The following is a 26,485-nucleotide window of genomic DNA, read 5'->3' on the forward strand; positions in this document are numbered from 1 at the left end:
TTGAGCACGAAGATGTAAAATGCAAAAAAATCAACAAATACTGCTTTGATTGACATAGAATTTGGCAGAAAAGTAGCATATATATTTATGCATAAAACAAAATCAATAATTATATACAGAAATGAAAATAAAATTAAATTTTTGTAAGTTATCGGATAATGACATACTGGAGACTTGAGCAGAATTATGTATAAAGGGAAAATGAATACCATAAAATGAAACAAAAGGACATTAACAGGGTATGTGATTCCTCTCTCATCTGTATATAAAGTTTACACACCTTGTGACCATGCTTTCAATTAGGTGGTCAACCACCGCAGAATTGAGCAATTGCCATTCTTTTTGTAGAGCAGTTTCCAGCTCAATAAGAGTGGCTGGAGGTGGAAAACATGAAGATACAGCATGGCTGAGAGCATCACAAAGATTTTCAATGGGATTAAGGTCGAGGGAATATGCTGGCCACGCCATACGCGCAATCCCTTCACTTTCCAGGCAATCATTGACGATGTCAGCTCTATGGGGACATGCGTTATTGTCCTTTAAAACAAAAGTAGGGCCAACTGCTGCAGCGTACAATCTCACAATGGGTTCTAGGACTTCATCTCAATTCTGGACAGCCGTCAAAGAACCCTGTTTAAAGATGTGCAGGTCGGTGTGGTATCCTAATGAAATCTCTGCCCACACCATAATGCTTCCGCCTGCAGGAATGCAGGATGTTCGGTGATGTTTTGGGTCTAATTGCGTGTTCATTCTTCACGCCATATCCTTATACACTTGTCATCTGTCTCCAGAGCAAATCTTGACTCATCAGTAAACATGACATTGTCCCAGTCAGACACATTTCAATTGACATGTTCCCGGTACCACTGTAATCGTGCCCTTCTTAATTGGACGGATAGAGGAACACAAACGCGAGGTATCCGGCTGTACAGTCCACTCGTATGTAATCTTCGGCGTACAGTAGCTGCAAATATCACCTTACCAATAGACGCAGTAACCATAGATGTCACATATGTGGAGGTCGCTTTGCGATTTCGCTTGGCTACAATAGCAATACAGTCAAAAGTCGTTAATTCGGCGATTCCGGATTATCGATTTTTCCTGATTATAGATCATCAGTTTAAATCTCGTAAGATGGCATGCAGAAATTCTAAAATTAAAAATATGAAACCGTAATTTATGAAATAAAGAACAATTATGATCTAAAAAGTATCAAAATTTACAAAAAAAAAAGCTTAATATTTATTTGTTTACTTTATTAAACATTTCTCTCAATGTAAGTTGTTTAAGTTGCTTCATTTTATGTGATAATACTTTCTCTTTAATTCTATAAAAAGACAATTTCTTGTTCAGTTACAAAGTTCCGCTGTTCAAGTCCCGTTAATTGCTGTGCCGAGAATACCGACTAACTTGTCAATCGAAATTTTTTCGTTTTCACTAACCTCTCTGTCACATTCTTCATGTCTTTATCCATTTTTTGCAGCAATTCCACTTTTTGTTTGTTGGATATCGAAACATACTTTCGTTTTGTAGATCCTTTGGAAGTTCCAGCATCGGAAATTCTATTTGACATAATCGAAAGTTCAAGTTTACTTTTATAAAATTGCTCTTACAGTCTGCAAAAAATAATAAGCGAGATCCAATTCGAAGATTAAGGAACAACGCAATCATTAACATTAACTGAAATAGATAATTAGATAATTTTAGCTTACAGGTCCGTTATACATTAAATGCGCAGGCGAAAACGTATTCTGCACTTGCGCACATGCATATGCGCAGTAGTCAAGGTCCTACGCGCACGCGTAAAACGCCTGTGCGCATGTGCCAACGCGGCGCATGCGCCGAAAGTTTTTAGCTTTGAGGTCTGGATTATAGATCATTCCGGATTATGGGTGTCTGAATTAACAACTTTTGACTGTATATCGATCTTCCGCGGGAGGTGTAAACCTTGAGCGACCGGCTACATGTATGTTTTGAAAACGAATTGTACAGAAGTTTTAAAAACCTTCTATCAGCACTTACAATCAACTTCTGTAACCCTTGACTGACTGACTGACTGATTGATTAATTTATAGCCGGACTACCACACAGTGTGCAGTTTTTCCGGCTTGATCAAATTTGCCACGTGGGTGCATCACATGGTACTATCTGCCCGTGGTATCCCAGAGGGAGTGGAGTAAGTGGAAAAAAAGGTGGGACTGAGGCATCACATGATCATGGAGAGCAAGTGGAACGTCCTAAGTTAATTGAAGAAAAAGCACAATGTCTTAAAGTAACAGTACAATATAAATAAATACAGTAAGAGTAAAAATATAACGGAAAAATATATACAATATGCATACTTGCCAACCTATGACACTCAAAAATCAGGAGATTTTTCACAATGTTAAAAAGACATTTTAAATGATAAAAATATGGTTTTTAATAATGAATTAACTTTAAATAGTAACTAATTCTTAAATGCAAGCAACACAAAAATACCTTATGCATAAAAAAACATTTTTATTACTTGCATCGTTTAAGGGGGGGGAAAGGAGGGAATTTTAGTTTAGAAAATTAGAGAAAGAAACTTCCTAATTTTGTTCACTGCAATTGCCACGTAGGCCTGCTTTCGCTAAGAAAAGTTTTTCTAATGTGTCATCACTAATATTAGATCTAAATTTAGTCCTCGTTTACGCAACAACACTGAAAATCCTCTCACACTCTGCACTACTATGGGGAACTGTCAAGATGGCCAACACAATTCTAGACAGTTGACTATATTTTAAAATTCCATCAGCACCTTTCAGTTTTCCAATTAAACTCCACTGGGTGTCAATTTTAGCTGATTTTATAACTTCATTCAAGTTTTTTAATTGTAAACTGCTGTTATGCAGCTGTTGGAACTGTTTCAATTTTTCCTTCCTTTTAGAACTCCTTTCAAGATAATAAAAAATATCAATAATGTGTTCATCCACATTTATTGGCAAAGAAGTTGACACTTTTTCAGCTGCTAAATTTAAGAGGTGACAGGTGCACCTCATAATCTGCAAATCTGAATTTTCCTTTCTTAAGATGCCTGCAACACCAATTTTCAAGTCTACCAATACTGGTGCATTATCGGCACCAAGTGCTAAACAATTATCCAGAGGGCCTGCATTTTTTTTAAAGTTTAATAATTAACTGTGGTATATTAAAGCCTGTCAAATGTTCTTCTAAAATGGGGACAGAAAGTAAACTGCACTCAATTTCTGAAGAATCGGGATTAAAGAAAGAAACAACAATTGGATACAGTTTTGAATCGGTATTATTGCTTCCATCCGTAGAGAGGCAGAACGGAGCTGTTTTGTGCAATCAATAACTTAAGATTTATTTTTCAAACCCATTTCTTTAACAATTGCACCTGTTTTGGTTCTTGCACTTGTATTTCTTAGCAATTTCACTATCGGGAAACATTTTTCTAAATAAAGCTTCAGCGTGATCCGATGCATTCAGTGGCAGGTTGTGCTCCAGTAAAAAGGCAGAGAACAGACATTCTGCATTAATAACTTTTTGGTCCTTTGTTTTCATTTTTTTAAAAAACAACTCATGTTATCCTTGTGTTTTTGTGTTCACACATGTTTGAGAACATCCGCCCTTCCACATTACGAATTCGAAAAATCGCAACCACAGGTGGTGCACATCGCAAATTTATTACATTTCCGTGAGGAAATAATGGAAGGAAAGTCAACTGTACGATTTTTGAAACGTACACGAGTATTTCATTCTCGCAGACATAACAAAAGATGATAATTTCTAAAACTATTTTCCGAAGGCACGTGCACTCACACAACTCAGCACAAATTGAACGAAATAACTAAAGAACATCCAAATAACAGCTTGGACATGTAAAGAAGGAAAGGCTCCATAGACGTAATGTAAACCAGTTTGTCTTCTATGCCGCTACAAAGAAAAGGGACTATTCGCCAAGGGATTTGGCGACGGAACCTGTTGATGAGAATTTCCCCCTTTGTGATGTACCTGGCCGAGATTTTCCACCTCCGCTACGTGTACAGGAAATTGAGGAATAAGGGTTAAGATGAATCGTTCTTTGACTTTTCGCGATAATTTAAACTCGAATTTTCGTGCTTTTTTGCTTTACTAGTTGAACTTGTATTATCCATATCGCAGTTTGTGGTCTGATTTTATATCTGTCAATATGTTGGAAAAAAAATGGAGTCACACAGAAACTCTTGATAAACGTGACCGTCGAACCTGTTGAACTTCGACATCAGCTTCGAGCTTTGGCGCTTTTCGGCGACAGATATTTCACGCATGCGCAGTTGTGTCCCTTTTCGTTCGGAGGGAGCCACTCCTGCTACTGCAAAGCTTTCCTTCTTAACAATACACATTCTTTGCCTTGTCCTCATTGGCTAATATATGCCAGCTGACACGCAGTGGAGTTCGATGCCCATTGGAGAACTGGAGAACGACGTTTCTGGGATACGTATAATGCTCTCACTCACAAAGCAGAAGTTATCTGATTCTTAAGGTTTTCTTTTAGATATAATCTAGAGAAAATTCAATTGCTTTCAGACGTCCAAAATCACTTTTGTTCATATAACAAAATATTAAGCCAAGTTCCATAAAAATAGTGAGAAATTTTAAAAATAAGAAAAAGTCGGGAGAAATATATTGTAAATCGGGTTGGCGGGAGATCGGTCGAAAATCGGGAGTCTCCCACCTAAATCGGGAGAGTTGGCAACTCTGAATATGTATACTATATACAGGATATTGCACTATATTGCACACTACTAATCATTAAGTAGGAAAGTTAGTCATTTATAAGGTGGGCCGCTAGTGGTCGAGTTTCACAGTCCTCATCTAGAATTGCATGATGTGTTTAAATTAGACAAATGTGCACAGTTAAGAGCTTTCGTGAAGAAATTCCTGTTGAGTTTTTGCAAATGCTGCTCAATTGTACTAAGTTTCAAGTCTCTGTGTAGAGTGATGCTGCTGACGTAGTAATGAGCGTTAGTAATCATTCTAAGTGTTCTATTCTGAATTACTTGCAGTATGTACAGGTCTCTCTTTTTAGCCGTATTCCAGGCTGGCGAAGTATATGTAATGATAGGCCGTATGTTCATTATGTACACAAGCCGCTTTCGACTCAGATCTAACTTTGAAAACTTGTTAAGAAGGGGCTTTAAACTGTTGATTACAGTGAAAGCCTTTTTCCTCACATTAGTGATGTGGTCATTCCAAGTTAGTTTTTAACCCCTTTGAGCCGGGTAGTGAAAACGCGCGCTTATCGCGGAGGCCGGCAGTGTCTTCCGCGAGCGTCTCTCCAGGGCCGGGGGCTTTTTTGCTACTAAGCCTAAATCCGTGAAATTTCCGAAGTATCAACGCATTGTTTAATAATGCTCTATAGAGTATTTAAACGCCTTATGCTTTATAGATATTTTTATATATATACTTTAATTACCATATTTCTTGTCTAAATGCATATTTTAATTACTCACCATTTTATGACTTTTAACATTATACATCTGAAAACTAAATATATTACTTAAAATTCTCTTTTCGTATGAAAAATTAGAAAACAGGGATCTACACACAGTCCTACGTTACATTCCTTGAACTCGTAATAACTCATTTGCCATTTTGGAGGATTTTTCCGGGAATGTGAAAAAACGAAGCACCGTCGTCTCATTTTCTTATCAGTCTCTTCTGAACAAAGTTTTGGAAAATGCCTTTCAGTTAATCTTTCAGAATTTCAGAATCAATATCTGAAATATTTTGCATCATTTCTGCTATTTCATGCTCCGTTAAACATTTTCGACGCTTCGACATTGAAACGGTAAAAACAGAAAGAATTCACGTCTAACAAGATCTAATTATTTTCTAAAAACTGAACTGTAAACCGAAATACTCAACGCTTTAGCGCATATAAAACTTCTACTTACAATAAACAACTACCACGTGCGAATAAAGTGCGATTTAAAGAGACGTCATAAATCACGCCATTCGAAAACATTTAGTTCCCCATTTGTTTATATAATCAAAAACACGTGTATGTGAGTCATGCTTCTCTCATTTTGAGTAAAAAGTCTAATGTACATGTATCTGAAACCATATGGGCATACAGTGCCATCTTGTGGCAGAAATTATAGTTTGAAAAACGTTCCAAGGTACTGGCACAAATACGTGACATTCGGTAGAAAACGCAACAATGCTCTGGCACGCCAGCGTGTCGGCCGGTAGATAAGTGCGTTCGTTGCTGGCACGTATATGTAACAGTCGGCGCGAAGGGGTTAATTCAGTACTAAGCTTTTGTGACTTGCAGCACCTGTTCATTGAAAAGATGAAGTTTCCTTTTGAGTGGGGTCCGTGTATATTTTCTCCTGATGACAAGTAGTTGCAACTTTTGCGCATTGATCGACATCCTCCAGGATTCAATATTACAGGTACACCAGGATTCAATATTGGGCATAATGTGCTGCAGCTTTTTCAAAGCATGATTTGCATTAGCAGACTTCACAGCTAAAGCTGTGTCGTCTGCATAACATCCTAAAAAGTTATTTCTATCCAAGTGGTCGCGCAGGAAGTCTGCAACATATAATAAATATAAAATTGGTCCTAAAATGCTGCCCTGTGGTATACCAGCATTAATTTTTCCAGTGTCAGAGACGTCTTTTCCAATGGAGTTAGAAAAGCTTCTATTTGTGATGAATTGAGTAATGAGGTCAATCATTCCCCTTTCGAAGTTGAAAATAATTAGCTCATAAATCAGCCCCTCGTGCCAGACGCAGGCAAAAGCTTTCGCCACGTTCAGCATGATGATGGTAACATTTTGTCTGTGGTGTAAGGCATCTCCACAAAATTCTGCAAGCCTTACCAGCTGCTTGGAAGTACATAATTTTGCACGAAATCCGAACTGTTCGGGTGGAAGTACATCTAAGAAGGGCTTGAGCCGATTTAGGATAACACGTTCATAAACTTTTCCTAGCTCTGAGAGTAAGCTAATGGGCCTGTAGCCCTCGGACTGGGTAGTATCCTTTCTTGGTTTTGGCAATAATATAATTTTAACGTGCTTCCAGCAATTGGGGAAGTAGCTGATATTGAGGCAGGCATTTACGATACTTGTGTACTTCATAATCATGTTCATAGGTAGTCTCTTGATGGCAATATTACTAATAGTATCATGCCCAGGTGCTTTGCGGGCGTTTAGTTTCTTAATTAAATCTTTAATTTCCAGTGGAAAGGCGTATTTTACTTGTTTTCTGACGGTAGGAGCGTTCAGCCATCTTTAACTTTGTAGCAAATGTCGTAAACGAAATCACGTGGAGTTTTGTTTGGCATGAACTGCTGCTCTAAATAATCTGCGAGAACCGCACCCTTGCCCTTGTTTTTAATAGCGATGTCGTCGTCATTAAAAATGGTCCTACTGCTGCTAGTATTACGTTTGAGACTTTTAATAAAAGCCCAAAATGAGCCGTCCATAGGATTGAGACTTAAAATCTTCTCCTCCCAGATTTCATTCCTGTGCAAGTCAATTAGTTTTTTAATTTTCTTATTGAGTCGGTTAAGTTCAGATTTAACCTGGGGACTCCAGGTAAGATGCCATCTTTTACGAAGGCGGTTGCATTTCGTAATGAAATCCCTGATGTTCCTAGGAAGTCCCCTTGCGTAATTTTCTTTGTTAATGACACGCGAGGCAGTTTTGATGCTATCCATGAATTTTTCAAGTGCAGAGTCTATGTCATTTCTGCTTTTTAAACTCCCTATGGCAGAAAGGTTATTGCAAAGTAAATCTCCGTAAAGGTCCCAGTTTGTGACTTTTATCTGTTCCTTGCTATCCACTCTTGGGGTCCCTAAGGTGACGAGCACTGGGATGTGGTCAGAGGTAAGCTCGTGCATGACTTCAAAAGTCATGGGAATGTTGGTATTTATGAGCATTATATCAAGAATGTCAGCCCTGCTGAGGTTACTAGGTCTATAAGTATACTCGGCTGATGCATTAATAGCAGCAGTTTCTTTAGAAGGAAGTTATACAGTCTTTCCATTCTTGTTCATACAGTGACAGTCCCATTCAGAGTTCTTAGCATTTAAATCACCAGTGGTGATAAATGGCTGGTCATTAGGGTAGAAGCTTGAGATATTTTCATCAAGTTGCATTGTGGGTGGATTTCAGGCCGAAGTAAAGTAGATGGTACTATAAAAAGGAAGGTGTACAGTAACTGTGACCGCCATTATTTCCATCTTCCTTAATTAAATAGGACTGTAGGGAGTTACGCACATAAATAGCGACCCCCCCCCCTCCGACTCCTTCTGTCACACCTGTATGTGTGGTAATTAACAATATTAATATTCCTACAATGTGTAGCACACATCTCAGTGATGAGTGTAATATCAAAATTGTGATTTGTGAGAAAGTTGTGCAATTCTGTGACTGTATTAGAACGCTGCAAGCACTCCAATATGCTAATACAGTACGGGCTTTGTTAGTGGTGTGCTTGCCCATTATTATTAGGTTCAGAGGTTTGGTTGTCTTTACTTAAGTTTTTAACTTGTCTTATTTGTTCAGAAAGAAAAAAGCCAGAGCTTTTGATTACAGATACCAGTTTGGCTAAATCAGCAAAGACTTTATTAGCTTCGTTGATTGTATTGGTACAAATTCCAGTAGATAAAGCTTGTGCGAAAGATTTATTTTCAATCACGCGACTGGCATATGTCTTTGGTTTTTCAGAATTAGTGTTAGCTTTCTTGGGAAATTTCTCACACACCCCCTGAAATTGGAGGTGTGATCTAAATTACAGTTGGCACACTTTGGGGGCTGAAATGAAAAAGGGGTTGTCAGCACATCTGACACATTTGGGACGGTGGTTACACCCATTTTGAGTATAGTGGAAGCCCTGGTACCTATAGCATTGTAGGGGTCCCGCTTTTCCTCTGTACTCCTCGACTTTCATTCTTAAGTTAATAAATATTCCTCATTAAATATTTCTGCTGATTTGTCTTTTTTCAGTGTAAGAATTGTTGACATTACTTTTATAATGAAATTCATTAATTTAAATTTTTAATTCGTCCTTTTTTAATTTGTAACTGGAAAAGCAGATATTCCTGACCATCTATCATGTCTTCTATTATAATAATTATGATTTTTCTCCTTTTATGCAAAAGTGTTTGAAGATAATTAAAACTATAATATTGATATTAACCTTCTAAAACCGGGACTAAATTGTCATAATATAACCTTTAGGACGGCGCAATCCAAAAACTGTTTCCCCCTCCTTTTCTGTTCCCTAATGAGAAAAGTGATTAGGGTGGTCATTTGTCCCCTCCATAGATGCAGTAAAATTTACATGTTTGTCAAATGCTGGTTAATAGTCTGGAATAGGTTACTATATTTGCGACTTTTTCGAGGTTTATTTTGATTTAATTTAAACGAAACTGCATTTATTTATTAAGAGCAAAATGTATACAATGTTTATATAACATTTACTAATTCTGATCAATTTCGGTAATAATTTGTGAATTTTATGTGAATTCTTTGTTTTTACTAGAAATTAGGAAAAGAGAACAGATCATGACAAAATATAACAAATATGAACTAGCTTTGTATGCCTGCAGGTCAGAATGCAATATTTGATAATTTATTTTCATTAATAAAATAACAGTAATGAATAATTTAATGAAATAATAATAATGAATTCATTAATAATATTCATTACTGTTAGATGTTTAGAATACGATTCATTACTAGTATTAGATTTTGAGATGAACTTATACCAATAATAAAGCTTTCAAACTTTTTTCATAATCACATTATTGTAATATAAAAAAGAAAATCTGAGATATATTAGTTGCGTTTGATTATATAATTTTAACAAATATTACTTCAGACTATCGGGCAAAGGAGTTATATCTGTAGAGAGAATTTTTCTTTATAAAAGTGGATTTTGTTTATGTTAACAGTTAAAAATTTCTCCGAATACCCATATATGCAATCCATTTTATAGCTGCAATGTGAAGTAAAATCTGATGAGATAATTTCTTAAATCTTTGCATTTTCGTGGTATCCGTAGAAAGAGAGAGAGAAAGCACTTTTATGCTTCTTTTTTTAATATTTGTTGAGTAGAATTTTAATGTATGATTTAAAATTTTAGAAAATATAAATTTATCAAAAATATTTTTCAGAACAGTTTTAAATGTCTATAAAGAATTCTACGTCAATTTTCTTTAGTAGGCAGATTTCGTTCAAAACCATTTTTATATCCAAAGCTTGATTTTTCCTTGATTTTAAATGAAATGGATATACATATACATAATAAAATAATGAATACAAAATAAATAAACACGATAAATTTTCTAATTTATTTTAAAAAGATTAATCTCTCATACTTTCAAAAGAATAAGGGCATACAGGGTATTGACATTTAAAGTGTAGGAAATATGTTTCTCATATTTCTTTCAGTGATCAAAACGATTACCCAGGAATATTTTCAAAGCAAAATTAAGAAAATTGTTTCCAACAAATTTTTCAGAAAGTATCCTCTTATGTGTCTTTTTGTTAAAGTGCGAAATCTTCTCTTTGGCAGAATAAGTAATCAGAATGATGAACGGAGCGAAATAAATGCATGAGAAATAATTCCATAGTGCTGCAATTCCATGTAAAATTGTAAAATGAAACATTGAAAAATCCATTTAAAACTGTAATATGAAACATTGTAGAAAACTGCAATATAGTTTATTCACAATCACCTAAAATTTTTAATTTATGTATTGCCGAATGATAAACATAGGTTAGAAAATTAAATCAGTTAGTTCAATCATTTTTCTTAGTCTATTTTTTACGGGCCCACCAGCGGAGAGCGCTAAAGTGGCCGAACACTGGTAGTTTTCTCGGGTTTGAATCACAGGCTTTATGGGCGCTTTCATGCTTTTTGTCGTAACGTCGGTATAAGCCAGCTTTACTGAGCAAGTCCTTGATGAAGGCATCCCTTCCCTTATACAGATAGCTGTCGAGTGCTTCGGTGTAATCTAGTGAACGAAAAAAATTAGGCCAATCAAATCCCAGAGAACAGGTTGGTTACATGTGGATTTTACCATTTTATTTACTTAAGAATGAATGAAAATCACAAAAGGATAAATGAGAGAAAGTTGCATGCATAATAGTAGAAGTTCGCACGGAGTTAACATTACCGAACAGTTTTATGACCTCAGCAGCAAGAAAGGCCAAAGTAACATCTTATTAGATTTAAGCCTCAAGTGCAAGCAGGCCCTAAAAAAGTAGTTTTGCCTACTTTGTAAAAGGAAACGTTAAATCTCGAACAGAGTGCAAGATCGCTGAAATTTGAAACATAATATAAAAATATATGCATCTTTAGCAAATGTTATTAGCCAAGTGAAAAACCTTTTTATTTTATGGAGTTTATTATAACAAAGAAATGCTTATAGTTTACTCGAGGTTGACAAAGCAAGCTAAGATTATTTTTTAGAGTCATTAGGTTATTTTGATACTGGAGACGTGAAAAATGAGCAATGCCCTCCTCAGGACTCGAACCCGGACCTCTCGAAATATGCGCCGAGTGTGCTAACCATTACACCGCGAAGGCATGCTGGAAGGAGGGAGAATATACCTTATATACTTGCCCTTTTAAAGGGCGATAAGGGATTAGGAGACGCAATAGCTAAATCGCGGTGGTGAGGAATCACCATCCATCACCTTTTAGTTCGTGCACCACTAGTCATTAGGTTATTTTTTGAAGCAGAAGACATGAAAAAATGTGCAATGCTTTCATTGGGACAGGAATCTGGATCTCTTGAAATACTTTTTAAGTCTGCTAACTGTTACACCACGAAGGCATGCAGAAAGGAGGGAGAAAATATCTTATAAGTTGCCTCAAAATATGAATGCCTTCTTGGAGGAATCCACCAGATGAAAGAGCAGTAATCACTAAACACTGGTAGTTCAACCTGGATTAAAATCCAGACGAACATGAGAGATTTCGTGGCTTTCTTAATGTACAATTTGAATGCGAGAGAGTTTCCCTTAGAAAGTCTTCCACGATAACATTTCTACCCATAGAGATATAGCCCTCGAGTTGCTTTTCTGAATTAATTAATGTAACCTTTAGTCGAGGACATTTGGAGAGAAAGCGGTTTATAATCACGGTACACATAGGGGGAATCCTATTAAAAATTGGTGTGTCAATTAAATCATCCATGGACCAATAATCTCGAATGCTGTCCTTTTCAACATGTCCCATGAGTAAGACTAATCCAAAAAATTTCTGAAGCTCATCAGATGTAATTGGCGTCCAGTCGGTTTTATGTTTTCTTTTTCCGCTTATATCTGGTCACAACTCTAAGATTTGAGAAGCATACCGATTAGTTTCTATGGTTAACATTTTAAACAATTCATCTGAAAAGTATAACTTAAAAAAATCAACAGCAAGATGAATTCCCGAAAATTCAGTTTTTATGACAGGTTTACCAGTAAAGATCAATATGTTTGCTTTGTCATGCTCACTTGGCTGTCTCCATTCAAATAAATTATTAGTGTTTCTTTTGAAGTTATCGGCAACTTTATCTTCATTAAAAGATTGATTAAAACATATTTCTTCTGTATCTGAACAGTCCAAATCTGTTTAGCAAAAGTTTCTTCTTCTAAATCTCTTAGCAACTTATTAATTTCGTCCTAACTGAGACCTTTGAAACGAGGTGCCATTATAAGAAGTGATTAAGAGCGCGAGTTACACAGAAATCACAAGAAAAAGATCTAGTGATTGAAAGAGAGATAGCATCTGTTTTTTTCTTAAGCACATTGGCCCGAGACGAAACCTACGGTCTTCGCCAAAACCTAGCCAAAGAGATAAGGAGTGGGAAACATTATATAACCAGAGGCTGTTCTGAAGAGAAAACTAGACCACCCAGAGAATCTAAAGATAGGCAATTATTCTAAAAGGGGGAATGGAAAGCTTGGTACAGCAGTTGTACCATAGCCGACTTAAGAGCAAGTAAATTTTGCGGTTCTACAGCCAGCTTAAGTAAGTTAATGAATACCAATAAAATCACTTTTCAAAAGGCTGACATTTAATTAATAATCTTATTGCTTTAAACTGTATTTTTAATTTGAGAATTATGTTTTTAATTGAGCTGATTAGATAAAAAGTACGTTTAATTCTTTTAAAAATAACCACTTGTCAGAAACAACCATCTTTGAAAGTGACCAAACATTTTTAACAATATAAAAATGTTTAATTATAATAATATGTTCTATGAACGCCATTCAGTAATATGACCATATCTGTATTAGAAGCATCTACATGTAGAGGTAGAAATAGGCAGGACACCAGAATTTTGTCACTGATTTACAGGTATAATTCCACACCACTAACTATGCAACTCTGCTCCAGTTTCAATGGAGAACAGCCTGAGGGATAAATCCGAGGTTCCTTATGCCAGATTATTTAAGAGGATTTTGCCTTGCCAATATTTTAAGAGCCTCCATGTTGCACAGGTATTAACAATCATGCATACCTTCTGAACCGAGTCCCAATGACATGGCAGACAGCATCACTAACTACTACTATATTGATCAAGGCTGCTAGAAGTATCTGCACTCTGCACCAGCACTTCTATGCTGAGTTTCCTTTGAGCTCTAGTGTTTCTTAAGAAATCTCTAGAAGTTCTGCAAGAAATGATAATGAATAAGCTAATCATCAAAGATTGAGAAATGCTGATCTATAGAGCAATCTGTTATTCATATTGAGCCACATTAGGGTACCATAGCATTAATCATTCACATAGCTAAGCAGATTTCTGGCTCTGAGAGCTGGTGTTAAGCTTGCAACAGACTTTTATCTTTCAAATTATAAAAGTAGCCTTACCAATTAAGACCACTGAATACTGGTAGTTTGAGCCAAGTCTAAAAGCTGGCTGCATGGCTCTTTTTCATGATTTTCCATATGTACCATAGGCCATGAGCCAGTTTCCTTTAGAAAATCTTCTACACATTCCTCCTTTTAAATGGAATAGCTCTGATATTCTTTGATATATTCAAGTAATCCAAAAATTATTAAAGTGCATTGAAGTTTCAGTATTTACATATTATACTTGGCCCAGCATTACATTGCCAATATTAACCACACACAACAAATTCTGTGGGTACAGAAACGTTTATAGAAAGGTAATCATATGTGAAATTCTAAATTTGTTTAGTTAGACTAAAAAAGCAAAGTTGTAGATGAGGTCTTTGGTAGTGTATTGCCGGCTGATAGCATCCATATGTAACAAACTAGGCGATTTGAAAACAATATGCATCCTTTTTAACAAATTTTATATCTTAAGTTTCTAATTGTTTTGAGCATTTAAATCATTCATGTCATTAATAGATGTTCCAGTTATGCACTGACTATGTGTGAGAAAACAATTGTTGTGTTAATCGAATGGAGAGAATATTTTTTCATTTTATGTTCTTTTATTTTAAAAGATGGTTCTAATTTTTTTTGTAATATGTTGATTTTCATCTTTTTAGCTTATTCCCCAAATATCGTCCTTAACTCCTATTACAACTGCTGTGCCTTTGATTGTTGTGCTGTTAATCACTGCCCTCAAGGATGCTATTGATGACATCGTGAGTTTTTTTCTTTTAAATGCTTTTTTTCTGGATAACTTTCCATTACTAGCACCTTTGGACGAAGAATTTATTGCAAATCGTGAAATGTCCACAAAATCTAGCTGCTAGGAAAAATCTCGGAAGTTGTTTTAATGATTGTGTAACTAGCACTCTTACTATTTCACATTTAAATCAGTAACTGGCCGATTCCAGCGGATAAATAAGCACTTTAATATATGCATTTACGGCCATAAAATGTGAAAATAATATAGTAGTTTGGTCTAGTATTAATAATATAGTAATATATTTTGACTGAAAATATGTTTTGAGTACTTGAATAGATGAAGCATAGCATTTACGTATTTGAATATGAAAGGTTGTAAATTTAATAAATACAACAGACATTGAGATGCAACTGTTTTACGATTAAGTACAGATATCAAATATGATTAAAATAAATGCATTTTTAAAATTTATATAATATTTTACTCTCATAAAAATAGCAAATAATTCATAGCAGTAGAAAATGTAAAAACATAAATTATCAAACAAACCATTTGGCACAACATTTAGCCATCTTTTTCTGATGGTGCTACTAACTGGAAAATGGCAGTTTCTTTAGTTATTGAAATTTGTCTTCATTCTGGATCTAATTTATTTTATCTTAATATTTCTAATGTAGAAGTTAATGGACTATTACTATAGTTGTAAAGGCTAATAATAAGTCTCAAAGTAAAACTTGTTTAGTATATGCATTCAGTAGCTAAATAGGGCATACTTTATCCTTATTTTGAAGCATTCCTCATCACATCATGTGCATAAATAATTTTCTTAGCATAAAGGAAGCTCAGATGCAAGTTATACTATCTTACTTATACTGTGTGCTTGAGCATTATTATCTTAAATTTTACTATGTCAGAGTTTACATGAGAAATAAGTTTCATTTCCTTTTTCCTTAATTTATCAGAAAAAGTATATTATTAATTTCAGATTTGGAAAATTTGTCAGCTGTTAGTGAAAATTATAAACTTTATAACCTTTTGAAATTTTTATGCTATTGGATGTTTTGTTTTTAATTTAAAAGTTATATCCTATTCATACATTATTTTTCTTTGCATTGAATTCATATTTTTCTGAAGTTTTTTTAAATAAATTGTAAAAACATGAAGTTAAGGAAATTTTTCTCCTGAGTCATTACCTGAATAGCAAATTTTGTAAGTAAGGTCTTATTGTAATTGAATCAGATTCTCATTGTTACTTTGTCTGGCTTTAATACGAGGAGATTCAAAATTCTTGAGCACATTTCAATGAAAAATAGGAAGTACTGAAACAAACCTTTTTTCATTGATGAATGCATCCTTTCCTAATCACTCTCTTGAATGCTAGAAACTCTTGTTAGTACAGATATGAAATGTAAAAAATATAAACTACATTATTTGCTGAAGTTTCAGAATAATTATGCTTTTATATAGAAAGTTTGTTTCTTTGAAATGCCTGTGTAAATCTTTCACAATTTAACAAATCAGTTTCTAGAAGTTGTTCATAAAATTATATTCTGCAGCTGGTGCACTTTTTTTTTTTTTTTTTTTTTTGCATTCCCGTATACTCTGTGCTTATTGACAATCTCAGCATTTTATAAAATTGAACTTTAAATTAAAAATTTTTTGCATGAAATACTCTATTTTACATGTGCATTATTGAATGATGATACTTTTTATAAGCCAAAGGGACATTAGCCCAGAAGGGCTAATAGTCTCGAAACAGAATTTTACATCAGTCACTATGAATGTCAGTTTCACTTTTCACATTGTTGCTACCAAATATTATCGCCCTGTATTATATTTAAAGAAATTTAATAATGAAGAATCTGCATGAATGTATGTATGTTTCTTGCACTGTAAAAAAAAAAAAAAAAGTACCTAGAACCATCAAATTTTGAGTAACGTAATCCTCCATCCAAACACGGGCACCTGAAAGCCCAAATTTTGAATTTGTTTTATTGTCTATTTCATATTTTGTAAAACTTAATTACTTTTTGACTAACAAACTCTATGATTTCAAGGCATGCAATGGCAACACTGTACGGGGGGAAAAAGTTTTATTTCCAGCATGCTAAACTGTTTAACTTAAATTCTAAAGATATGTTATTTTTAAATATTTATAGCCCAAATACTCTCGAAATATGTATGTATGTGTACATGGGAAAAAAAAAGGACATTGGGCATAATATAAAATCTGAAAGTTCTTGGATTTTCTCCCTTCTCTCTCTCTCTCTTTTTATCCAGTGTTCCTAATACTATTTCAAAATGCCCTTAACATCAGAGATTGAGGTCTGTATATGTGGATTAACTAATAAAAACAATCTGTGCAATCTATCACTCGTGGTAGTTTACACAAAAGTTTCAAATCTTCCTATACAATTGGTAAACTACCAAATCCTTGTTACCAGTGTTGAAAATAATATTAAGCTTTAGAAATAACGAGCTTTGATATTATATTTCCGTTTTATTTATTTTTTTTATTTCACCTTCAAGATAATTTTATAAATTTTTCATTTTATTTATATATTATACTCATATATCTGTAGTTGCTTTTATTTAGTATTTTTATCTATTAACACTTTTATCATTTTCTTTCCATTGCTCTCTAACTAATTTCCTAATGTTTTAGCAAAGACATAGAAGTGACAGTCAAGTAAACAACAGGCTGTCTAGAGTGCTTCGAGGAGGAAAGCTGATCGATGAACGATGGCACAAAGTACAAGTTGGAGACATCATTCGAATGGAAAATGATCAGTTTGTTGCTGTAAGTTTAATTTTAGCATGAATGCTAGTTTTGGAAAGCTGCACATTTCTAACATTTAAGTTAAACTTCGTGCATCTGTTTTGCAGGCAGATCTTTTGTTGCTCTCCTCTAGTGAACCAAATGGCCTTTGTTATATAGAAACTGCTGAATTAGATGGGTAAGTTATACATTTCCATGTGTCTTTTATGTAGTATCTTTGAAGGTTATTCTACAAGGAAAGTCTGCCAAACTTGACTGCAGATTTAGGGGGAAAATTCAACTAATGGAACTACATTTAAAAAGAGCAATATCAAAATTAAATGCTAATAGATGATCTAGAGAAAAATAATTAAATGTAAAGTTATTGATCATCAAAGTTTTCTGAAAATAGTGGCAAACTTTGAAACTCTGATAAGTTGCCAAAATAGTATTGCATTGTTAAATATTGTCAATTATAGATTTTGTTGAAATATCAATTTGTCATTTTTTTGATTAATTTAAGTTTCTGAAGGAGCAGAATCATTTACTTTTTATTCTATACTGTTTATGTATTGATAAAATTTATTATATTCTAATTGATATGAATAATTTCATTGCTTTATTGAAACTGCTTTCTTAGTGTTTCAACAAATTCATTATCTACACTTTGAAGTAAAGTTATCGAATAATTTATGCCTGGCTTTGTGGTTCTTTATTAATGACTAATATGTTTATGTTAAAACACACAATTGTAGTGGATTCTCTTTTTGTGAGCAAACTGCAGTTTTTTTTACAACTGTTAGTCTGATACTTTTATTAATTCAATATATATAACTTGTAAAAGGAGTTGTTTTGAACATTTCTTCACTCTACTTAGTCTCTTCTTTTCATTTAATCCATAAGCAAGCTATGCATTGATTATCACATGAAACTGGTATCATTTGCACAGTGTGATCTGCAGTATTAAGCATCTTCCTATAATAAAAAGATGATTTTCAAAACTTCACTAAATTCTCTGTGCATTTTTGGAAACTTTCTGTGCTTAGTAAATTAGTTTTTGTTGATAACAATAGAAAAATATGGAAAAAAGGGGTTAAGTCATGCATGAAGTGTTGTAAACCCTATGAACAGCTGTTGACTTAAAACGAATATTTTGCTAACATAAAATGAGCAAAACTCGTACTGAATAAATGGTTGCAAATTAACGTTCTGCATGATGTTTTTGTTCACTTATATTTCATATTTTTGCTTCAAAATACCATTATCTGGCTATTTAGACTATTGTTTGGACCCATCTAATTGGAAGTGCCTCATTTTCTCCATTCCCAAATGCTTTTTTGAATTGTTTTAATTTTCACTGACACTGTAAAATGTGAATTAGTAACTCATTAGATAGGTGGTACATTTCATGTATTTTTACCATAATTTTTAATTGCCATAATCTGAACCTTTTATAAATGTTATTCACACTGTGATCTAATTAAAGAATAAATATTAAAAAATCTGGCTCAATATGCAATTAGTGTAAACTGTGCAAATCATTATGGAATATATTTATTGAAAGTTCTTTTGTAATTTCTTCCCCATGTATCACTTTAAAGTGAATTTTTAACAAACATATTAATAGAATACTTAACCCTTTCCAGCACGCTACCTTTTAAAGTTGGAGTTTTGATTAAAAAAAAAAAAAAAAAAAAGGTAGGCAGTCTAATTAGGCCTAGAGGAGTACACAAGTAAAATTTTGTGAAGATAGCACTCATCGTTTTAATTCCGTGGGTGTGCCCAAAGTGGCGCACTGATTCAATAGAGCTTCGAAAAGAGTGCTGAAATGAGCATTGTTGTCAATAAACTGACCAATGAGATGCGGAGAAACAAAGAATACAGACTCTCAGTTGTCTTAGATTATCATTGAGCCCCGTCTGAGCACACCTAGGGTTCGCTGTTTGATTTTAAGCAAGATTTCAAGGTAAAAATTTAAAACTAATATAGAATAAGGAGATTAACTTACAGCCAAAAAATAACAGAGAAATTTCTTTTCAAACACATCCTTTTTATACCCTAAAAAATTCTAGAAGATTTCTTTGAAAAATGAGGGTCTTAAAAAACTAAACGTGGCTAAAATATATGAACTGGTTTGTGTTCAGCTGCCATCTACTATAAATAAAGAAGGTTCAGAGTAACCTATAAATCCTTTTCATTCAATTTTTCTGTGCATACAGAAGGAAATTTTTAGTGTTTAATTCTTTGTGTTTAAATTTTTTTAATCTTAGTGTTTAATTTTGTTTAATTCTTTGCGGCACAGTGTGTCCAGACTAGACACACTGTGTCGCAAAGGGTTAAATGTGCAGGGCCACTGCTAGTTTTTATGTGGTGCAGCATCTGCATTTTTCTGCTCTTTTTGCTTTCTTGAATTCAAAAAAATTTTACTACTCTTAAATTGTACCACCTAGTGTGAACACATTTGTGCTGGTTCTTGCAAAGGCTGTGATAATATGAGTATTTAAACTCTTAGTTACAAGAAAATCCGTTTTATAATTAGTGCATAATTGGCATTTTTCCTTCAATTAATACATGTTTTTTATTGCTTAGTTATTCATTTTAGCAGACATATGATTTACTAGTGTGTCATAAAAAAGTTGATTTGCTAAAAAATGGACATATTTTTCACTTGTAAATTCATTCCCACTGGTACTTGTAAATGGGACCAGTTCAGTTTAGTTAATATCAATGATTTCACATGACTACTTTGTCTAGTTCCTCCCTTTTTTTTCCCTGAATTACTGTAAGATGATCAAATTTCTATCAGAGTATAAATGTTAGTGATGAAAATGCCATCTTCTAAATCTGTTTCAGAGGCCCACCAGCAGCCGAGTGGTAAAGTCGCTCGGCCACTAGTAGCTCGGTCCTGGTAGTTCGGTCCGAGGTTCGAATCCCGCGAACGGGCTGGCTGCATGGGTGTTTTCGTGGTTTTCCCCATATGCAACGTGTATATGAGCCAGTTTTCCTTAGAAAGTCCTTCATGAAAGCATCCCTCCTCTTAGGCAGATAGCCATCGAGGCTTTGATGTAATTAAATAACCTAACCTAAATCTGTTTCATTACTTCAATGAAGTTATATTAAAGTTTCTCATTTTTGGCACTGTTTTAATATCTAAATAATTGTTGAAATAGGGAACGAATAGTGATGAGATATACAATTAATTCTGTCTTTTTATGTAGAAAGTACACAGTATCTGTGTTATAGGTTTAGTAAAGTTGGCAATTTCTGCAGTTTATTACTTATTACTCATGTAATGAGAACAATATTTTTTCCAAGTCAGCCGTGTTATATATGTTACCGGCAAAGTATGAAATATGAGAATTATTACATACTTTTCCCCAGGCATTGTATACACTACCTAGGCATTCTATAGAATGACAAATGCTTTTTAGACAAAGTATGAAAACAATGTTACAACAAGGCTATTATTTAAAAGACATTCATTCCCCAAAAAATGAAAAAAATTAATGAAAAATTTTGAAAAATTAATGAAAGAGTGCCATTAAAAAACTGTTATTTGAAATATGTAAAATATAGTGAGTTGATCTTGATACAACATAATAAATTTGTATTTTCTATTTGGCTGAGACCGGAAATCAGTAAGATCTACCTGACAACAGAAAGTCATAAGTTTCACAACAATGCCCTTTTAATATCTTTTTGTTTTTTCTGGCAGGGCTCACAAAGGTGATTGTACAGTTCAATACCATTACGTGTAATGTTTTACTATTTGGTTGAAAATTCTCTCAACATTCTGTCACGTCATCCCTGTCCAGTACTCAAATGAGTTTTCATGAAGTACAGAAATAGTCCAGCATCCGGTGATGTAATACTGTATAGTACTGATGCTTTCTTTAACAGAATAAATTAATATACTTTTGTTTTCCACAAATATCGCATCCTAGCGATTCAGCAGCCAGTAGTCCCGTGGTCCCTTTTTATTACTCATTTTGTCTTTTTTACATCATTTATTAACTTCTGGTAAGTAGTTTCGGTTCTTCGAAATGAATCGGAAATTTATTTCATACTTTGCCTGTCTGTTATTTGGCATTCTATATAGAATGCCTAGGAAATGTGTGAAATATGAATCGTTTCATACATTGCCAGCTAGTTTTAGGCATTCTATAGAATGCTGGTTTTAAAACTGTACCAGTAACATATACATTAGATATTCCATTTTGCAAGTGGAATTCCATTGTGTACTTTTAAGATAGAAATTACTAATGTGACTTCAATTTCTTTGGTATAAACAAGTCTAAGCATTGTAGCATTTGTGTTCAATGCTTATTCATGACTATCAGAATGGTTAATTAGACATTCAAATTTTAAGGTCTTTGCTTTGGAATTCTAGTACCAGTCATAGTAAGTTTTAATGCAGTACAAAGTCTTTAATCCGTACTCGTCGGAACTTCGCTGATTCCGGATTAGGGGTTTTTCCGGATTATAGATCATGAATTTAAATCTGGTAAGATGCATGCAGAAATTATAAAATTAAAAATATGAAACCATAATTTATGAAATAAAGAGCATTTATAATCTAAAGGGTATCAAAATTTACAAAAAAAAAAAAAAAAAAAAAAGCATAATATTTATTTGCTTACTTTATTAAACATTTCTTTCAATGTAAGTTGTTTAAGTTGCTTCATTTTTTATGTGCTAATACTTTCTCTTTAATTCTATGAACAGACATAATTTCTTGTTTAGTTACAAAGTTCAGCTATTCAAGTCTTGTAATTGTTGTGCGAGAATACTGACTAACTTGTCAATCGAAATTTTTTCGTTTTCACTAACCTCTCTGTCACTTTCTTCATGTGTTTATCCATTTTTTGCAGCAATTCCACTTTTTGCTTGATGGACATTGAAACATGTTTTCGCTTTGTAGATCCTTTGGCAGCTCCAGAAATGGAAACTCTTTTTGACATAATCCAAAGTTCAAGCTTACTTTTTATAAAATTGCTCTAACAATCTGCAAAAAATAATAAGCCGAATCCAATTAGAAGATTAAGGAACAACGCAATCTGCAACATTAACTGAAATAGATAATTAGATAATTTTAGCCTAGTTTATACCTTCTGTTGTACATTAAACGCGCATGCATAAACGCTATGCATGCACAGAATGTTTGTAGCTTTGAGGTCCGGATTATAGATCATTCCGGATTATGGACGTCCGGATTAAAGTGTACTTGTATTACAGTTTTTTATTGAAAATAATTTTTACTTTTATTCATTTTCTGCCTGTATTAGTTGCTACTTGAACTACTTGGTTGAATGTGTAGTTTTGCTTATTTATAAACGCTATGCATACGCAGAAAGTTTGTAGCTTTGAGGTTTGGATTATAGATCATTTTGTATTATGGACGTCCAGATTAAATACTTTGTACTGTATTTGTGATCTAGCTTATGTAGGAACTGAACCAAAAATTAGGAGAGAGATGTTTGAATAGACATGTTTCTTCTGCCAAAACTTCTTCTTTTCATCACCTTGCAACAAGAAGGGCATATGCAGGTTTCAAACATAAATACTATTTCTAAACTTTAAACACTAGCATTCAATTTGTGAATAATGAACATAGATCCATCTTATAAAAAGGGATGCATGAATTTTTCTTGTTTTTTTAATGTTGTCTTTGTTACTTTCAAGCTAAATAGCTCAAGATTTAATAAAAAATTAATGCTTACAAAAGAGCAAAACTGTTAACAAATTGAATCAAATTATGAAATCTTTCCTCTAAATATAAATACGTGTGATTCTAATTAACTCTGAATTCTATTCAGTTGAATCATCCTGCAGAATGCTTTTCTGTGTTCTGTTAATGAAATCATAATGTATGATTTTTTATCACCAGTTTCATATAATTATTGATATTTATAGCTTAAATTTGAAATACAGTAAAAGCCGAACTACACACACTTCAAGCAGCCAGAAAGCCCAAGTAATTGGAATAATTAAGAATTTTAGGAAAGTTTTTTCCTGCAAATAATTTAATGAATGAAAGATTTGTAATGCTATTATAGAACTAGTAATAGTATTAATAAATATGCATTGTCACCAAACAGTGTAATTTATTGCTAGTAGCATGACGTTACAATCATAAGAAATGTGCTGCATCTTAATGTAAATCAGATTAATTCTCAATAAGCCAATTTAATTTTTGGGTAGAAGGATGCAAGATAAATGAAGTGGAATATTTTAAGTAGTTTTCATTAGTTTGTTTCATTAGTTTTATGACTGAAATGCATTTTTCTTTCAAAATCTTCTATAATTTAAATAGTATGGGTTTTTGATGTTCAAGTTGGTCGTAAATAAGATGACTGTTTTTATAATTTTAGAGTTGAAATTTTTCCCATTGATTTGCCTTTTCTAGTGTTAATTCCTATTTTTATATGCTCAAGTATCCAGAACTCAATATTTCCCAAGCTTTCTGGACAGTCGAGTTTTTACTGTAATATCAAATACCTATTTATCACATTTCAATTTTTTTTTTTTATTTATTTGTTAAATTGGTAAACATATCTATTTATATTTTTACTCTCTAGAGAAACTAATTTAAAGTGTCGTCAAGCATTGATTGAAACAGCTGAGCTGGGAGACGATAATGCTCAAATGGGAGCATTTGATGGTATGAATGTTGTTCATTTATCAGAGCCCATCATATTTAGATTATTGAACTGATTATTTTTATAGTTAACATTTTTTCTCATTAGATGTGGTTAATTCTAAAATGAGGTCAGTTGAATAAGATATAACTGTTATTTTTAGCCTAAAATAGTCATTTTAATAAAAAAATTCTCCTTTATTAATACATAATTGACATGGCTTCATGGGCCACCAGTTTATTATTGTTTTAAGTGATTGAATAAATTCATATATGAGATGCAATATTACAATATGTTGTTTTAAATTATCTATTTATTAAATGTAGTTAATTGAATAGCTGTAGTTACTTAACTCTACTGGAATTAGCTTCTCATTATGTTTCCTTACATCATATTTTCATAAGTATAATGAGTGAAGAAATGATATTACTTTATGTAGTTCAATATATTGATTTAATTATTTTTATCACCTTTTTTTAGGAGAAATTGAGTGTGAAGCCCCCAACAATAATCTTAGCAAATTTGAGGGAACACTTAGATGGAAAGGTAAAAGCTATATGCTGGATAATGATAAGATGTTATTGAGAGGATGTGTGCTGAGAAACACCAAATGGTGCTACGGTGTTGTGGTATTTGCCGGGCGAGATACAAAGCTGATGCAGAACAGTGGGAAAACTATTTTTAAAAGAACAAGTTTGGATCGTCTGCTAAATCTACTTATTATTGGGGTAAAGTGAAATTGCATTTTAAATTGAGTTGTTATTTGATTCTCATTGACTTAAAACTTTTTTTAAGCATAAGAAGTGGAGTGGTGTTTTAAAAAAAACGTAGCTAAAACCATATATTTCCTTCACACTTTCGCTACCAGGGTAAGAAGATGAAAATTCACCAGAAGCTGATTGATATGAAAACAAAATTAAATGATAACACTATATCTCATGCCTGTGCATTATCGGCAATGAAAATGTTGAATATAGGTGTATGAATATATATATTGAATATAATTCTAGACATGTACTTCAGATCATAAGATAGACAATTTAATAAAAGCATTGTCATCATAGTGGTTGGAATAGTTCTGTAAAAATAAAGCTTAATATTTCTGTATGTGAGACTAAGTAAGATATTTAGTGTACTTTGTTAAGTTAAAAACAGAATTTTTGATATATATTTATTTCTGTTGTACAAGAACCAAATAAAAAGTCACATTTTGTTTTTGAAGAACCCTCCCACCTATTGAATTGGAAATACTTATGACCATTAATACCTAAGCTGTTAAAAGCCTGTTAATTACTTCATTTTCTGAAGAATATCATTTCAAGTCTGGGAAAAGTTGCACATAGTTGTACATGCATAGTGAGCATTTCAAATTATATCTATAATGTGGTATACTTGCATTTCATTTGCTAAAAATCATAAGTTCAGAAATGATTTTTTCACATGTATATTTTTATAGTTTAGTTCTGGCGATAATGTTTTAATAATTTGAGCCCTATGCAGCATAATTACAGGCTAGCGCCAGAGCCAATGAAATTGGTATGACTGTACTTTGTGGCAGAATTTAGAGGCTGCAAAATTTGAGATACCCTGAGTAGAAAATTTAGGGATGGTAAAATTTTTTTTAATTTAGGGAAGGCAATGAGTATTCGAAATGCAGTGACACGTTACAAAATACATACTATACAAAATTCACAATATGTTTTGACAGTTGGCATTAAGTAGATGTGCTTAATCAAACTCTTACTTATTCTTATTTTTCTCGTAAACCATTTAAATAATGCGTTTTTTCTAGTTGCTATTATTTTCAGTTAACATTTATTCAATCCAGTCAACTCTCAATTAACTAGACCATTTTTGAAATTATGAAAAAATTGCTTATACCATTTTTAAAAATATGAAAAAATTACTATCTCAGATCATCAGCGGGAAGCAAAACTGTCTACAGAAAATCCAAAAAAGCAATGAAGAATGTGAAAGATAATAGCTGGAATAACAGATTATATGTCTGCTAGATGAGTTCTGCCAAAAAACTAAGTTCTGATTTTGTTATTAGTTTAAACTTAATAACATTCTTCAAGTTCTATTCTAAGAACTTTTCTTTAATGTTATTTACAATTTAGTTTATATATATATATATATATGTAAACTTGGCGTCTAGGGGATTTCTTAGCTGATGACACACATTTAGGTGACTAAGTATTTATTTAGTTATTGATGGGGATACAGTGATGAGTATTTACAAATGAAAAAAGAGTTATAATTGAGAAGTTAACAGCTTCGCCATCTATTAATACGTCTTAATCGAAAACATGACTGTTCTCTTTCGCTCCCATCGTCCATCCTTCGTCTCACTGCAATGCCATTAGTTGTGTTGAGTTGTTGCATTCCTGCTACTCACACTCACAACTGAACTATTTCGTAGAACACAAGTGAGAAACAAGTTAATACAATAAAATGAAAATTGAGTTTCGATTTCGAAAGCAAAAGTTCTGGTTTTAATACA

The 26,485-nt window shown here is 33.2% G+C and overlaps 1 protein-coding gene across 6 annotated transcripts in view; it reads left to right on the forward strand.

The window, feature by feature from the left end:
* LOC118181010 (putative phospholipid-transporting ATPase IM) overlaps positions 1 to 26,485 on the forward strand; it is a 487,240-nt gene that overhangs the window by 397,915 nt on the left and 62,840 nt on the right. For all 6 annotated transcript variants that reach the window (XM_085820207.1, XM_085820204.1, XM_085820205.1 and 3 more), the window contains 5 exons: positions 14,501 to 14,599; positions 17,252 to 17,386; positions 17,473 to 17,543; positions 23,923 to 24,005; positions 24,463 to 24,710. In XM_085820207.1, coding sequence (XP_085676333.1) covers positions 14,501 to 14,599; positions 17,252 to 17,386; positions 17,473 to 17,543; positions 23,923 to 24,005; positions 24,463 to 24,710 — 636 coding nt within the window. The remainder of the gene's footprint in view (positions 1 to 14,500; positions 14,600 to 17,251; positions 17,387 to 17,472; positions 17,544 to 23,922; positions 24,006 to 24,462; positions 24,711 to 26,485) is intronic.

Source organism: Stegodyphus dumicola, chromosome 7, assembly GCF_044657685.1.
Source record: "Stegodyphus dumicola isolate Sdum_Otavi_A_Nest chromosome 7, ASM4465768v1".
In the NCBI taxonomy this organism is placed as follows: Eukaryota; Metazoa; Arthropoda; class Arachnida; order Araneae; family Eresidae; genus Stegodyphus; species Stegodyphus dumicola.